Source organism: Lytechinus pictus, chromosome 8, assembly GCF_037042905.1.
Source record: "Lytechinus pictus isolate F3 Inbred chromosome 8, Lp3.0, whole genome shotgun sequence".
Taxonomy (NCBI): domain Eukaryota; kingdom Metazoa; phylum Echinodermata; class Echinoidea; order Temnopleuroida; family Toxopneustidae; genus Lytechinus; species Lytechinus pictus.
Window position 1 is genome coordinate 29,516,354 of NC_087252.1, and position 17,488 is coordinate 29,533,841.

Below are 17,488 nucleotides of genomic sequence, written 5' to 3' on the forward strand. Positions count from 1 at the left end.
TGCACTTTGTGCACTGAACTAGAAATGCTACTTCTTGTTCAGTGATGTGTGACTCAATAACTTCCAGTATACTCGTACCGTAGCTAGCGCTAGTCTGGTTGCACCCGCTTTCGCACCGTGTCCTCAATCTCTTCTTACATATCGAGGAGGAATGATCCTAAAACTTGCCACTTGTATTATCCCTCTTGCTGTATTCTATTCTTACCTTCAAGCTAGCGGAAGTTACTGGATCACACCAGCTAAATCCTGGAATTTATGGTTATTGTCAATAGGGACAATTTGAGGAATGTAAGGGTGAATTCAGCGATCACTTACCAGTTGGGCACTCGCCTCCTTCAGCGGGGTCTGTAGGCATACTCTTAGTGGCACCTTCAATGCAGTACCATCCCGGAGAACATTGCCCAGCTGTGGATGTCATTGTGGTGTTTGGACAGTATTCGCCTGCCGTACAGAGCGTGCAGTCGGTCTCCGCCTCCAGCTGCTGCGTAGCTCTGTGAACAAAAAATCACATCATTTTGATTAGATTTCATTTGATTTGATTAAATTGGAGTTGATACAGGAAGTACGGGAAGCCATGGCAGTCATCGTGGTGTTAGGACAGTATTCACCTGCCGTACAGAGCGGAGCAGACTTTTGACAAGTTGCATAACTAATGCCCCCGTTCCACTATCACCATCTGAAACCCGATCATTAGATCGGCAGAGAGCTGGATAGGAATCGGTTGAGATCGAGAGCAGCCTAATAACAACGTTGTGAAGATGGGGTAACAGTGGGAATTTTATTCAGATGATCGTGATCGACTAAAAATTTTGAACAGGAAATGTGCATTTTGAATCGTGGGGGAAGCGGGAAAAGCATAAGCAACACAGCGCAGGATGAGTGTAATTAGGTCTTTCCTGGCGTATTAACAGCGGCACAAGGACGTTACGATCCCCTGTTCCTTTGAAAAACTTATATTACTGCAAATTATTTTTCTCTGACTCTCAGTAAAATGGTTCTTTGTCAAGTCATAGCAACATCGGCATAGTGGAACAGGGGCTTGATGCATGTATCCATACTCACCCGAATCTTCCCTTAGGACAAGGTGTCGGGTATCCGCTTCCCTCTGGGCAGTAGTATCCCAACGGACATACACTGTAATCAGTGCTGGTGGTGATGTCAAAAGGACCGGCTTGATAGGCCAGCTGCTTGGAGTAGAAACCAGCAGCTATGGGACCGGTCACGTTAGCAAGGCCATCCTCTTCGCAGTAGTTGCCTTGGTGAAAGGGTGAAAACATTGAAAATATAAGATTGGGAAATTGCTTTTGGATGTTATTGTGAATACCCAAGATGCCTGCATTGTCAATAACACCACCAATCGAGAAATGTGCATTATTTGTTTTATAAAACAAGTAGGCATATGAGTTTCGTAGTGTAAAGTATGCTCGAATCCCTCCGGGAATCCCACCAAAATTTTCAGGATCGCACAGATGAGAAGATCACACCTGCTTTCTATTGTGACATCGCAGGCGTATCAAGTATGTGCGCCAAAGTAAGCGCATCGAAATCCGTGCCAAATCCTTTTCTAAGAAAGCACAAGTATTTCAGCTGGTGGCTTGGATGTACACAAGGGCTGTTTTGTTTCATGGCAACTGCCCCTCGTCACCATCACCGCAATCACTGCCATCATTAACGCTATCATTGCCATGAATCAAATCATCATTAGCATATTCATCATAACCTCCATCACAATCACAATCACTATCAATCAATCATTATCATCATTACATGTACAACCATAATCATCATCATCATCACCACAACTATCATATTGTCATCATCATCAACATCGCCAACTTTGTCTTCGTCGTTGTCATCAACACCATTATCATCATCCAAATCATCACCACCACCACCACAACTCCCACCATCATCATCATCATCACCACCACCACCATCACCACCATCATCATCATCATCACCATCATCCTCACCATCATCACCATCATCATTACCATAATCATCACATCATCATCATCATCATCATCATCACCACCACCACCACCACCACCACCATCATCATCATCACCACCATCACAACCATCATCATCACCGCCATCATCATCACCACCACCACTATCAAATCATCATTAGCATATAAATTATCATAACCACCATCACAATCACCATCACTATCAATCAATCCTTGTCATCATTACAACCATAATCATCTTATTTATCACCACAATTATCATATCATCATCATTAATATTGCCACATTTGTCTTCGTCATTGTCATTATCACCATCATCATCATAACCATCAAGATCACCATCATCATCATCGCCGCCACCACCATCATCATCACCACCACCACCACACCACCATCATCATCATCGCCATCATCATCACCATCATCATCACCATCATCACCACCATCATCACCACCATCATCATCATCATCACCGCCATCATCATCACCACCACCACTACCATCACCATCATCATCATCATCATGATCACCACCATCATCATCACCATCATCACCACCATCATCACCACCATCATCATCACCACCATCATCATCACCATCATCACCACCATCATCACCGCCATCATCACCACCATCATCATCACCACCACCACTACCATCACCATCATCATCACCATCATCACCACCACCATCACCACCACCATCACCACCGCCACGTCTGCATGGATAGCTTACCTGCCAGGCATTCAGTACATTCTGACTCTGCTATCAGCCCTTCTCTGTTTCCAAAGTAACCCTTTAAGCAAGGTCTAGGATCGTTGCCTGCGCTGGCTTCACCCAAACAGTAAAAACCTGATGGATAAAAAATATTGATTGGGTTGAATGTCAAAGGAGAGGCTACAGAAAAAACCTTAAAAATTCTTGGCAAAAAGATGAAAGGTCAAATCCCTCATAGTTACTTCATACTTTCTACATACAAGAAAAAATGCACATTCCCCTTCTAGTTATCAAAATTAAAGAACCTACCCTTTACTTTAAAAGAAACATAATATGCATAACCAATCTAATCGACTCGACTAAATCAAATGACACCCACCAAACCTAATTTAACCCTATCTAGGCCAGGGTATTTTGGGAGTTCATATGGCCGGGGGGGGGGGGGGGGGGGCCTCCCAGGGCTCCCCTTGAGATCTCGGCCGTCGACCGCGCGATCGCGCCGAAAATTGGCACGCACGTTGTCTGGGATATAATCTACAAAATTGTATAGTAATTTATTTCATGCGAATTGTTATTAAGTAATTACGCTAATTTATGCGTAATTAGTATGCGAAATCATACTTTTTCCTCTAACTCCATAAATAAAGCTCCAAATGTTCTAATTTTTGGCATAGAAACTCTTTGTGGTGTTCTTAGCATGTTTACAAGAAAAAAATTGTGATATCAGATCAATTTCTTATATATTATATTTTTTTTGCAATTTCTTATGTATTTCTTTGTTTTTTTTACCCTTTGTTTTTCATTGTTTTTTCAATGAAATTCATTGGGGACTCTTCTAAGATCATAAACAGCATAAAATACATACATTTAGACCAGCAAAACTAAAAATAATGATACATTTATGATTTTTGGTTGAAAACACAATTTACATTGACTTTGTACACGAAATCACGTTTTTGAGCAATTTTTTGTCTGACATGCACTTACATAACGTTGTGTAATTTCGGAACCGCGTACCCGGGTGACGCAAAATTGGTCTCAAAAGTTGCGCAAGACTTTAAAGTAAAAAGTCAGCGAGCAGCGTGGTCAAAAACTTTTGCGCGGCGAAAATATCGCGCGACTCGTTGAGGGGGGGCCTCGGAGGCCCCCCCCCCGGCCTAGATAGGGTTAATCCACTCAAATCTAGTCTAATCTGAACTAATTCACTCTAATCTACATGTAGTCTAATATAATCTTATCTTATCCACTATAAGCTCAATGTAGTTTAATCTAATCTATTCTGCTCTTATCTGTCTGATCTAATCTTATTCACTCTAAGGTACATGTAGTCTAATCTAATTTATAGAATGGCTACCATGCATAAGTAATTACTGACACCAGCCACGCATCCGGTAAAATTGCCAAGCGTCGGTAATTAATTATGCATCATTGTACAAAATTTTATTTTTCGCCAAAACATTTCACCATTCTATAAAACAAATGATACACAGGTCTGTTTGTGAGCATGCGGTAACTATGGAATCTAGTCCATAGTTACCTTATGCTCACAAAACCTACCGATAAACTCACATCTGCGCATCATTTGTACATTAATCCACCCTAATCTCTTCCACTCTAATCTAATCTAATCTAAATTAATCCACCCTATTCTAATCCACTCTACTCTTATCTAATCCACTCTAATCTAGTATTACCTTGTGGACAGGGCACTGGATCATTATCCGGCTGGCAGTACATTCCAGCCGGGCAATCAAGGCAAGCTGAGAGACCAGTCGTATTGGAGTACGTCCCTTCCTCGCACACGATCGGAACAGACGACCCCAGGGGACAGTAGTACCGCTCAGGACAGATCTGACCGGTCACGTTGTCGTGCGGATCACCTCGTATAGCGCCACCGATGCAGTAGTAACCCTCAAAACAGTCACCTATCAAGCACAAAAGAATACAATAACAATATTACAATAATAATAATGCGACTGGTGAAGTTAAACCACTCTGTAGAATTCTATAAGCACATACAAAACCTAGAATCAACCAAAAACATATAAAACAGAATAAAAAATAATGCATATTACTGAGGGTAAGAAGTACAAGGATGAGGTACTTTTGGACTTCTGGCTCTTGTTTCACATATGGGGTGTTGCAAGAAACTTGCGATCAATTGCAAGTCAATTTTTGGTCCCTAAATCAATCATATGTCTTGTAGTTAATTGCACATTTGTGATTGATAGGTAATCTGCTCCTTGAAACAAGAAGTTTAATCTGATTTGCTACAGCTAATGTTGATCTATCAGTTGTAAAATTGCAACAGAATATTTGCAATTGATCGCAAATATTTTCTTGCAACACCCCCTTAGACTTGTTTTAATAGAAAAATCCAAAATTTCTATGACAAATTTACAATCAGCCAATTAGATTGAAAGATTTCAGTAGCTTTTAACTGCTATAGTAAATATAGCTAGTTTTATGAAATGGGCCCCTGGTGTCTGGACTGTTTAATTATTCTAGTACCCATGTAGTAAAACTTTTTTTTTTCACTCTAAAAGGAGTCCAGATTTTTCTTTCTGACACTCAGGGAGACCCAACAGAGCAGTGATATGTTACCTGTTTCTTGTGATTCACCGGCCATCTCACAGTATTTCCCAGGATTGCAGGAAACGCATTCATCGATCGACTCAGCTCCTTGGTAGGTCAGGTAGGTTCCTGGGGGACATTCTTCCATCAGGGTAGTTCCTAGTAGACAGTAGTGACCGGTGCGACATTGGTCACCCCACGTCACTATGACTTGACCTTTAGATAACAATATAAATAAAGGATGATAGATCGTTAAAGGTAAAAGAAAGTAGTTGCAGCAAATAATTTTGTCATGAGAAAGCCTTTAAAATCAAGGTTAAATGTTACCAAATTATCAAAGATCTAGTTCTGGTACCTTGAAATAAACTCATCTTTATAAAATCATGAAATCTTAGCTCAAAACCGATAATTCACTAACACAAAAAGGTATATGTGGGATAGTGTATTAATATCATTTGGAAAAATACCAGACATTCTCAACAATTACACTTTTTTTTTTCCAGAGCCATTTGGCCCATATTTTTCATTTATACGTACAAACACTTGGGTGGTTATTTTATTGGATTCTGTTAGAACTCATTTTGAGATCGTTGCCACAACTGGTGTTTATCTTTTAATGAAATCACAAAAACAGTGGTAGTGAGCAGTGCAGCTTTAGTCTCTCCATGTACCTAAAAGTTGACTTAACTCTTAGTTACCCCCCCCCCTCGAGGAATTTGTCGACTACATGTAAGCCACTGCAAAAATTCTTAATGCTTGCTGACTTTTATTTTCAAGGCTTGCCCATCTTCTAAGACCAAATTTGTAACGCCCGCGGTTCTGAAATTACGCAACATTTTGTACATTTAAGTCCATGTGCACAAAGTCAATGCAAATTGTATTTTCAAATTAAAATAAAATATGTATTATTATTTTTACTTTTGTTGGTTTAAATTGATTTATTTTACACTGTTTATGATCACAAGAGGGGCTTACCAATACAAACTCTGCTTTTTAATATGTCCCTCATTTTTATTTTCATATGTTAAGACCTGTTTCATCAAATGTGTATCGAAAGTACGACTTATTCATTTACCGATCACTTTTCCATAATATCATTTGTAACGTATGACATTTATGCTGCTTTGTGTATAATGTATGAATATGTTCGTTTTTTTATATTTTTGTCTGAAAATGAAAACAAAATAGTAATTGAAATTGAAAGAGTCCCTACAAAAATGTCTCTTTCATATTCATGTACATGTATGTTTCAGTCATAGGATATAATGCTGTGTTTTATTCTCATCCAAATTTTCATGATTAAATAAAATTCAACCAATCAGGAATAACTAATCTCTCACCATCCGAGGAATCGTTGTTGTAGACTGGAGTAGCGTAGAGACCTCCGAGATAGCAGATATGACCAGCAGAGCACTTGGCCGTCGGTTGGATGGCTCCCCGATCATCACAGTAGTAACCAGTAGGGCAGATGGTGCAGTTGTCTTCGTGGATTTGATAGGTGAGGTTGGAGTAGGTTCCAGTGGGACAGAGAGAGTAGACGATAGAACCCTCGGGGCAGTAGGCACCTGGTGATTAAAGGTAAATGCTAGTTTTGGTAACGATATCAAAATGAGTTCGTACAGAATCCAATGAAATGACCACCAAAGTGTCTGTTTGTATAAATAAAACGCATGTGCCAAAGGATTCTTGAAGAAATTGTGTAATTGCTGAGAAATCAGCAAATAAGCACAGGATTCGGGTAGAGCGTCGGGCCCGACGCTCAAAGCAATAATTATACACTGTCCCACGTGCGCTTATCTGTGTTGGGGAAGTTCAGTCTGAACATTATTCAGCGTAGATTTCAAGATTTCACAAAGTTCAGTTTATGTAACTGTACCAGATCTAGATCCTCGATGATATACTGACAATTAAGCCTGGTTTTACAGACTTTCTCATGAAATCAGTGTTTACTGCAACTACTGGAATTTCTCTTTAAGAGCAACGAGGGACTTTCAAGCATTGGCATAATAGTTGAAGTCATTTGTCAGGTTCTTAACAGAGTTGAGTCCCTTATGATCAGGGGTGGCTGGATAAACACAGCACTAACAGAATTGTTTTTAACCCCCTCACTCTACCATTGTGATGCATGTTTGCTGATTAGAGGATCCCCATAGAAATACATGTAAAACAAGACTTTTCAAATTTCTGTAACTCTCTTTTTTATACCTGATTTAGATGAAAATTTGTTTAAACTGTCCTTTTCATTATAATCTTTCCAATAAGATTGATTCTCTCCTTGAGTTTGGGTTTCCTTTAAGGCCAATATACAAAATAAAGCCTGAAAAAAACGAGGGAAGATAGCAGGGCCAGAAATCGGGTAAAGTCTGAAGACTGGCATCTCTGAAGAGTATAAGAGTAGGGGAAACCCGGTGTAGTGGTCCACCTGCACTTCCCCAATCAGTTATATCGGGAGGAGAGACCTGCGGGTCACAGTGATCTAGTTCGCTTTTCGCCTCCCAGGCACAGGTGACGCCAAACAAATAACCAGAATTTTCCTGACATTTACCTGCAGGGCATCTCGTCATGTTGGTCATGGCCTCTTCCTCGCAGTAGTACCCCGCCTCACAGGTCAAGCAGGACCCGGCCCTGTCGAAGGGCATGTAGGTGCCCTGGGCACAGGGGAACGGCTGGGTGGATCCGGAGGGCGAGTAGTATCCAGGCTGCGTGACAGTCTGGTTAGGCGTGCTCGATCCACCGGTGCAGTAGTACCCGGGGTTGCACGGCCCAGTGGGTTCTATCGAGAAAGATAACAGAAAGTAAGGAATTATGATCTACCGTTTATCAAGAAGACAAGTGAACCTCGAATGATTACAAGTGGTACAAAAGTACAGTTAATTCTGTAGTTATATTAACAGGAATCCATATTTCTTTGAGATGAATTGACATTAAATCATGTATAAATTTGATATGATATTACGATTTGAAGTGCAACATCATTGTGATTTCCAAACACATTCTTTGTCCTATGCTAAGGTTGAAAGATCAGGGTTCACATGTTGCTTCGATGACCCTTGCCCTTTGACCTGACCTACCTGGAGTTCTTGCGTTGCTGCAGTAGAATCCTGGGTCACAGTCCTCGCATCCCTGCGCATCGACGGCTCCGGATACATTACTATAGGTTCCTGGTGGACAGGGCGCACTGATGAATGATCCTAGCAACAAAGAATTAACGAAAAGCCCTGGTAATTAAGACATTCAGGGAAATGGTTCATCAATTTTATCATCAAGATCATTCGTATGGCCACCAGTGTACGAACACTCATTTGCATCATAATCAAGGACATCATGATTATCATCAAAACCATCTCCAACTTCATTATCATCATCACCTCCCAGTATAGCTTCGGTATAAGCTGCCAAAGGGATTACTACATCAAGTATCAAGTATCACCATCACCACATCATCCACATCATTACCCTCATCAACATCATCACTATCATCATATGATCATCATCATCATCGTCATCATCATCACCATATAATCATCATCAACATGATGATGATGCGGGTCATCTTCAAAAGTCTAATATTTTTCATTAAGATCATACATGTACAGATCCAACCTTATTAAAGCGCCATTGTCCTCCTACTCCAGCTCCTTATCATAGTGATAGTCATCATCGTATCCATTATAATCATCATCTATCAACATCGTCATCATGTTCACCATCATCATTATTATCATCATCATTGTATCCATTATCATAATCTATGAATATCATCATCGTCATCATCATCACCATAACCTCCACAGCTAAAGAAGCATTAAGAACCCTCTCCTACTTATCACCATAAACAATAACACAACACAACCACTACCCCTACCATCAGTATTACCAATACAAATCCCAGCATCACACACTGTGTTGCCTACCTGTCACACAGAAGCCTCCGGCGGGACACAGCTCTCCCGTAACTCCATCCGTCGGGGTGGAAGTGTACGCCCCCTCGTAGCACAGATAACCCGGGTCGCACTGGGCCCGGGGGGTCTGGAGACCCGGAGCGTCGCAGTACCATCCAGGATCACAGAGCGGACAGTCGGTCAGTGCTTGAGCACCTGGAATAAAGGGTAATAACAGGTTACTTTACTCCAGTCAAACCCTGCTTTAGAGACCATCTGTCTTTAGTGACAAGATATGTGACTGTAGCATTCAAGTCAAAGACATGATATTGCCCATTTTCCTGGGGAATTCGACACCATTTGGATAACAAGTGGAATGCCTCTGGCCGTCTCACCTGCATCACGCGATTCAATATAGCAGCAGTGCTGATTTTGAAAACTACTATAACTCGCACAAGATGTTCAGTGATACTTGGTTACTCTTATTTCCACGTTTTATGAACTAGACCAATACACTTATAGAGATATGATGGCAATTCAACAAATACCCCCAACGTGGCCAAAGTTCTTTGACCTTACATGACCTTTGACCTTGATCATGTGACCTGAAACTCGCACAGGATGTTCAGTGATACTTGATTACTATTATGTCCAAGTTTTATGAACTAGACCAACACACTTTCAAATTTATGGCTGTAATTCAACAAATACCCCAATTTGGCCAAAGTTCATTGACCCTAAATGACCTTTGACCTTGATCATGTGACCTGAAACTTGCACAGGATGTTCAGTAATACTTGATTACTATTATGTCCAAGTTTCATGAATCAGATCCATAAACTTTCAAAGTTATGATGGTAATTCAACAGATACCCCCAATTCGGCCAAAGTTCATTGACCCTAAATGACCTTTGACCTTGGTCATGTGATGTGAAACTCATGCAGGATGTTCAGCGATACTTGATTAACCTTATGTATAAGTTTCATGAACTAGGTCCATATATTTTCTAAGTTATGATGACATTTCAAAAACTTAACCTTAGGTTAAGATTTTGATGTTGATTCCCCCAACATGGTCTAAGTTCATTGACCCTAAATGACCTTTGACCTTGGTCATGTGACATGAAACTCAGGCAGGATGTTCAGTAATACTTGATTAACCTTATGGCCAAGTTTCATGAACTAGGTCCATATACTTTCTAAGTTATGCTGTCATTTCAAAAACTTAACCTCAGGTTAAGATTTGGTGTTGACGCCGCCGCCGCCGTCGCCGTCGCCGCCGCCGTCGCCGTCGGAAAAGCGGCGCCTATAGTCTCACTCTGCTATGCAGGTGAGACAAAAATCACCCAGAGTAGAATGAGACTTATGAACAATGAATGTTGATAAATAACAATAATAGTTACATACATGTATATAGCGTTTCATACGTTGTATTTTTAAGCGCTTTACTCTGTAATTATTATTACCCCGGTCAAAGGATCCATCACTGTTCCACACATAAAGTGCACCATCTCCACTCCCTGGGGAGTATCCTGGCCAGGCAACCGTTTTTCGGTGCACAAATGCCAATCTAATCACATTGACGTCCACATCCTACCAGGTACCCATTTAACTCCTGGGTGGAGAGTGACAGATATGGATGAGTGTCTTGCCAAAGGACATTAGCACCTGGTGATGTTTGAACCCTCGACCCATGGTATAAGAGTCAAGTGACTGACACCATGACACCTTGCTATGTAATGCCACTAGAAATTGCCTCATGGTAGAGTCACTAACTCATCTTTCCCTGGCCCGACAGTTGCCGGAGGCTAAGCGGGCTTAGCCAGAGGATCCTCCTCGGTACACCAAGTTTGCTTTCCCCCATATATGTGTCTATTACAGGTATTTCCAATGCTTTTCACAGAGTCTGGGGTCAGCAAAAAATAAATAAACCACTCCCCATGACAGCTGACGGCCAACTGACTTTTTTTTTAATCAAGTAAGTCCTGCTTACCTGTATCATTTCCATATCGGCCAGCAGTGCAAGGGACGGGTGCCGTTGAGTTCTCCGGGCAGTAGTACCCTCGAGGGCAGACAATACCATTGGCAATGCCCTGGGTACAGTATTCACCAGCTGGACAAGGGATGCAATCCTCGACGAAGCGAGCTCCTGTGGTGTCTCTGTAAGTTCCCGCCGGACAAGCAACCTGGAACGCGAGAAAAAATTTACTGTTTTAGAATTCTGCTTTATATAGTGCTTCATACATTGGGATAAAGTCTCTATTAAAGCACTTAACAGATACAATTACTACCAGTATAGTGCTTTTGGAACGACATTTCTGAGCGCTTTAGTGATATAATAGTACTGATAAAATTACTAGATTCAGAGCACTCCATACCTGTTCTGGCCCATAGGATCCGATGAGCGGCGGTGAGGAGGCATACACATTGGCAATGTTGGTCGGGCAGTAGAAGCCCACACTACACGGCGCCGTCGGTGTTGAGATGCCCTCCAAGCAGTAGTAGCCGGCGTCACAAGCGGTGCAGTCGGTGATGGCACCGATGCCGACAGAGGGATTGTAGGTACCCACTGGGCAGTTGAGCTCCTCGGGCGTGGCTGTGAGAGGGGGTACAAAAATGGGTATGATTGTTACGTTGCTCTTGACATGTACGAGGAAGCAAAAACTTTCATCACAGAGAAGCAAACATTGATGATATCGAGTATCGAATCATACTTCCACAGAACATTTGCAACCTACATGTACTACTGGGTGTAGTCATTATTTTGCACTTAAACGAATGAGGAAAAAGAGAAGCGAATCTAGCATCGGAGTTAAAGTCATTGATAGAATTGAATCGTACTTCAACAGCACTTTTTCAACCTACAGTATGTGGCGTTGCTATGTACCATTTTTCCTTATGTTTTTTTTTATGTTAATGTGCACAAAATTTTATCAAATTTTCTTGATATATATTTGATGAAAAATGTCAATGACTTAGATAATTTGGCAAACAAAATAAGGTATGAATTCACACAAGTATTTAATGCAATGTCTAAGAGAGCTTCAAAACTTAAGAAGACAAGGTTTGAGGTTCGGGGAGTTAATGCAAGGGTGAGATATTGTATGCACATTGTGCAATCTTGGTGAAACTTCAAAGAAGTCCAGAAAAAGATGGTGTCAAAGAAACTCTAGAATCTTATCTTTTATTCAACTCGAAACTTTGACAGTAGGAAGATAATTACAGTGTATTCTTCCACAAACCATACTTTTATAATTTTTACTGTCTGAAGATCAAATAACTATTTCGGCTATTTACAGAGAACCTTCCCTGGCAAACTATTGTTGCTCATGGGGTAGCTAGTTTTATATGTTATTCACACGGAACATATACATCCACTATGCAACCAATTACCTTCAGGACAGTAGTGGCTGATGCTGCAATTCACCGCTTCATCCAGGGCGTTAAGACCCGTGGTGCAGTACAACCCCGCAGGACACTTCTTGTTCGTCATCATATCTGTGTACGAAGTCGTCGCGTTGTCGCAGTAGTACCCCGCTTCGCACGTCTCGCAACTGCTCTTCCCCGGCTTGGAGAAGGTACCGGTACCGCAATCGTACGGATATACGGTGTTGGCAGAGCAGTAGGAACCGCCGGGGCAGTCCATGCAGTTGTCTTGGTATTTGGCTGGTGAACCGTAGAGGGTACCGTTGGCATCCACACCGTAAGGCATGTAGGTACCGGCAGGGCATTCAATAGGGTTGACTGCACCGTACTCGCAATAAGAGCCTGATGAAAGAAATGAGAGTAAGATTAGAATCTCCTTCAAAATACTTCTTTACGGTACCGTAAATTAACAACCAAGCACATTCCATCATAAAATAAATATAAAAATGTAATAACAACCAGCATAACATTTAAAATTTCATCAAAATCATACGTATGAATTAGGAAGTGAGACAATTCAGAGTTTCTTTACAAGGAATTATTGGCTCATTCCAAGTACAGAAGCTGTGTACATGCAAATGAAGCAAATGTACAAACTAAAGTGTATATTACTCATGAATATATCTGTTGCTATGTAAACAGGCATTCCTTTTCTTCTCTTCTATTAAACCATCTAAAACACACCGAGACTTGATAGTATTATCATTATTATTATTATTATCATCATTATCATCATCATCATCATCATCATCATTATTATTATCATTATCATAACTATTATTTTTACTATGCTAAAACATTCCATAATCCATGGTTTGAACTGCTTGAACATGTTTGTGAATTACATATACAGTATCTACTTTGTGTTACACATACCCTGTGGACAGGTCATACACTGTGATACATTGTGTCTTCGATACTCTGTGTTGTAGGTCCCGTTGGGGCAGCCGTACTGCTCAGCAAACTCTGTTCCTTCTGGGCAGTAGTACCCCGGTGGACATACATCGTCTTCAGTTGCTCCTCCACCTGCAAAACACAATATATATTACTTTTTGTAATCATTTTCATTCATTTAACATTAAAATAATACACACTTAATTATCCATGATTTGATAATCAAAAGGCCCGAAGTATACATGTTTAAACCCTCCGCATAGCCCAAACCCTCTTCAAACCCTCTTCAAAGATGTTAGCAGAGGAGCATTTGTCACAAGAGCAAATGTCGCGTTTCCTATCTGTATACTTAAGAATCTGCTAAAGAAGTGATTGAGATTAAAGAGCGCCATCACGTGACGGCTCTCAGCCAATCATTCAATTCGGATCTACTTACCGAGGCAGTAATAACCTGGAGTACATGAATCACACTAGCGAGAAACATTGCTTATACAGAGCCCCAAATAAGCATCTTCTAAAAATGTAATTGAGATTAGACAGCGCCCCCACGTGACGGCTCTCAGCCAATCATTCAATTAGGATCTACTTACCGAGGCAGTAATAGCCTGGAGTACATGAATCACACTAGCGAGAAACATTGCTTATACAGAGCCCCAAATAAGCATCTTCTAAAAATGTAATTGAGATTAGACAGCGCCCCCACGTGACGGCTCTCAGCCAATCATTCAATTAGGATCTACTTACCGAGGCAGTAATAGCCTGGAGTACATGAATCACACTCGTGAGAAACATTGCTTATACAGAGCCCCAAATAAGCATCTTCTACATGTAAAAATGTGATTGAGATTAGACAGCGCCCTCACGTGACGGCTCTCAGCCAATCATTCAATTAGGATCTGCTTACCGAGGCAGTAATAGCCTCAAGTACATGAATCACACTAGCGAGAAATATTGCTTATACAGAGCCCCAAATAAGCATCTTCTAAAAATGTGATCGAGATTAGACAGCGCCCCCACGTGACGGCTCTCAGCCAATCATTCAATTAGGATCTACTTACTGAGGCAGTAATAACCTCAAGTACATGAATCACACTCGTGAGAAATATTGCTTATACAGAGCCCCAAATAAGCATCTTCAAAAAAATGTGATTGAGATTAGACAGCGCCCCCACGTGACAGCCCTCAGCCAATCATTCAATTAGGATCTACTTACCGAGGCAGTAATAGCCTGGAGTACATGAATCACACTCGTGAGAAATATTGCTTATACAGAGCCCAAATGAGCATCTTCAAAAAAATGTGATTGAGATTAGACAACGCCCCCACGTGACGGCTCTCAGCCAATCATTCATTTAGGATCTACTTACCGAGGCACTAATAACCTCAAGTACATGAATCACACTCGTGAGAAATATTGCTTATACAGAGCCCCAAATAAGCATCTTCAAAAAATGTGATTGAGATTAGACAGCGCCCCCACGTGACGGCTCTCAGCCAATCATTCAATTAGGATCTGCTTACCGAGGCAGTAATAGCCTCAAGTACATGAATCACACTAGTGAGAAATATTGCTTATACAGAGCCCCAAATAAGCATCTTCTAAAAATGTGATTGAGATTAGACAGCGCCCCCACGTGACGGCTCTCAGCCAATCATTCAATTAGGATCTGCTTACCGAGGCAGTAATAGCCTCAAGTACATGAATCACACTAGTGAGAAATATTGCTTATACAGAGCCCCAAATAAGCATCCTTAAAAAAAATGTGATTGAGATTAGACAGCGCCCCCACGTGACGGCTCTCAGCCAATCATTCAATTAGGATCTCCTTACCGAGGCAGTAATAACCTCAACTCCATGAATCACACTAGCGAGAAATATTGCTTAATATACAGAGCCCAAATGAGCATCTTCAAAAAAATGTGATTGAGATTAGACAGCGCCCCCACGTGACGGCTCTCAGCCAATCATTCAATTAGGATCTACTTACCGAGGCAGTAATAACCTGGAGTACATGAATCACACTAGCGAGAAATATTGCTTAATATACAGAGCCCAAATGAGCATCTTCAAAAAAATGTGATTGAGATTAGACAGCGCCCCCACGTGACAGCTCTCAGCCAATCATTTAATGAGGATCTCCTTACCGAGGCAGTAATAACCTCAACTCCATGAATCACACTAGCGAGAAATATTGCTTAATATACAGAGCCCAAATGAGCATCTTCAAAAAAATGTGATTGAGATTAGACAGCGCCCCCACGTGACGGGTCTCAGCCAATCATTCAATTAGGATCTACTTACCGAGGCAGTAATAACCTGGAGTACATGAATCACACTTGCGAGAAATATTGCTTAATATACAGAGCCCAAATGAGCATCTTCAAAAAAATGTGATTGTGATTAGACAGCGCCCCCACGTGACGGCTCTCAGCCAATCATTCAATGAGGATCTGCTTACCGAGGCAGTAATAACCTGGAGTACATGAATCACATTAGCGAGAAACATTGCTTATACAGAGCCCCAAATAAGCATCTTCTAAAAATGTGATTGAGATTAGACAGCGCCCCCCGTGACGGCTCTCAGCCAATCATTCAATTAGGATCTGCTTACCGAGGCAGTAATAGCCTGGAGTACATGGATCACACTGGTCCGCCCTGGAGAGGTTGGACGAGAAGGAGAACGTTCCGGCCAGACATGGGTACCGGTCAGGGCTCGGGGTCTGGAGCGGGCAGTAATAGCCAGGCTTGCAGGGCTTGGGTGGGTTGATTGTTTCTCCTGTAAGAAAATGATCGGAGAAAATCAAAGATGTTTGATATAATGAAAAAATGAAGAAAAAAAATCAAAATCCATATTTTGTTCGATAATAGACATGAAATGAAATACTCTGAAAATTTGCTTTGCCCAATTGATCGTGGGCCCGGCAGCCGCTGTGCAGCGCCAGATCGACGAGGCTCTATCCCTTCAATTGTTGAACGCCAAACAGGGTAGCAGCAACTCCCATCTTTTAACATCTTTTGGTCTGACGCGGCCGGGGTTTGAACCCCCGACCTCCCGGTTGTGAGACGGACGCTCTACCAACTGAGCCAACACACCGGTCATTCAGATACATTCATACATAGACATTTAGATACTCCAAATTTATTGTCATGTTCAAGTAAAGCCAATCAAACATGGCATAAAAATCATATTCTGACTGTTGGTATACACAAAATATAATATATAACAAATAATCAGAAATCGGAAAAAGCTTGGATTTTCAAAATTGGGCAAAAATGAAGGAAAAAATCGTATGCCTTGCTGGAAAAAAAAATTCAGAAATTTGATTTAAATCGGAGGAATATCACCCGTTTATACTGATGTTGTGTTCTCCTAAATACATATATTACAAGTCCACTGACCTGTTCCCCATGAGCAATAGGTTCCTTCTGGGCACGGTGAGCATTCATCAGGAGAGGTCAAGCTGGTTGAGCCGGTGTACGACCCTTCACCACAAGGGAACTGGTCATCAGTGATGGTTCCATTTGGACAGTAGTATCCTGTCAGTGAATAAATAAATTATACAAAAAATATATAAATAAATGAATGAATGAAATAAATAAACAAATAAATAAATAAACACATAAACAACGGAACTGGTCATTAGTAATGGTTAAATTCGGACAGTAGTATCCTGTCAGTGAAAGCATTAAGAAATAAACAAATAAATTAATAAATTAATTAATTAACAAACAAACTAAAATAAATGAATTAATAAATAAACAAATAATAAATAAATTAAAAATATATATATAAATAATAAATAAATGAATGAATGAATGAATAAATAAATAAATATTATTATCAAATCATTTTATTGATTTTATCTTGATGTACTGTATCTTAATTCTTTTCGAGAAGTGATATAAATTAAACAAATTTAAATAATAATTAATTAATCAACCAATTAACTAATTTCATTTTGTTCTAATATGAAATTCATCTGAATTATCATTTCTGACTGTGGTTAAAAACTCTTCACAAGC

General features: G+C 40.7%; 1 protein-coding gene across 1 annotated transcript in view; it reads right to left on the reverse strand.

Annotated features, from left to right (window-relative positions):
• The window catches only part of LOC129266556 (uncharacterized), a 168,080-nt gene that overhangs the window by 122,119 nt on the left and 28,473 nt on the right, over positions 1–17,488 (reverse strand). The window contains exons 19-33 of the mRNA XM_064104193.1: positions 16,865–17,002; positions 16,077–16,241; positions 13,447–13,596; positions 12,538–12,912; positions 11,523–11,740; positions 11,138–11,330; positions 9,178–9,360; positions 8,335–8,454; positions 7,809–8,036; positions 6,604–6,828; positions 5,294–5,479; positions 4,384–4,614; positions 2,708–2,824; positions 1,063–1,255; positions 316–491 (exon numbers count right to left, since the gene is read on the reverse strand). Of these exons, the coding sequence (XP_063960263.1) occupies positions 316–491; positions 1,063–1,255; positions 2,708–2,824; positions 4,384–4,614; positions 5,294–5,479; positions 6,604–6,828; positions 7,809–8,036; positions 8,335–8,454; positions 9,178–9,360; positions 11,138–11,330; positions 11,523–11,740; positions 12,538–12,912; positions 13,447–13,596; positions 16,077–16,241; positions 16,865–17,002 (2,898 nt within the window). The remainder of the gene's footprint in view (positions 1–315; positions 492–1,062; positions 1,256–2,707; positions 2,825–4,383; positions 4,615–5,293; positions 5,480–6,603; positions 6,829–7,808; positions 8,037–8,334; positions 8,455–9,177; positions 9,361–11,137; positions 11,331–11,522; positions 11,741–12,537; positions 12,913–13,446; positions 13,597–16,076; positions 16,242–16,864; positions 17,003–17,488) is intronic.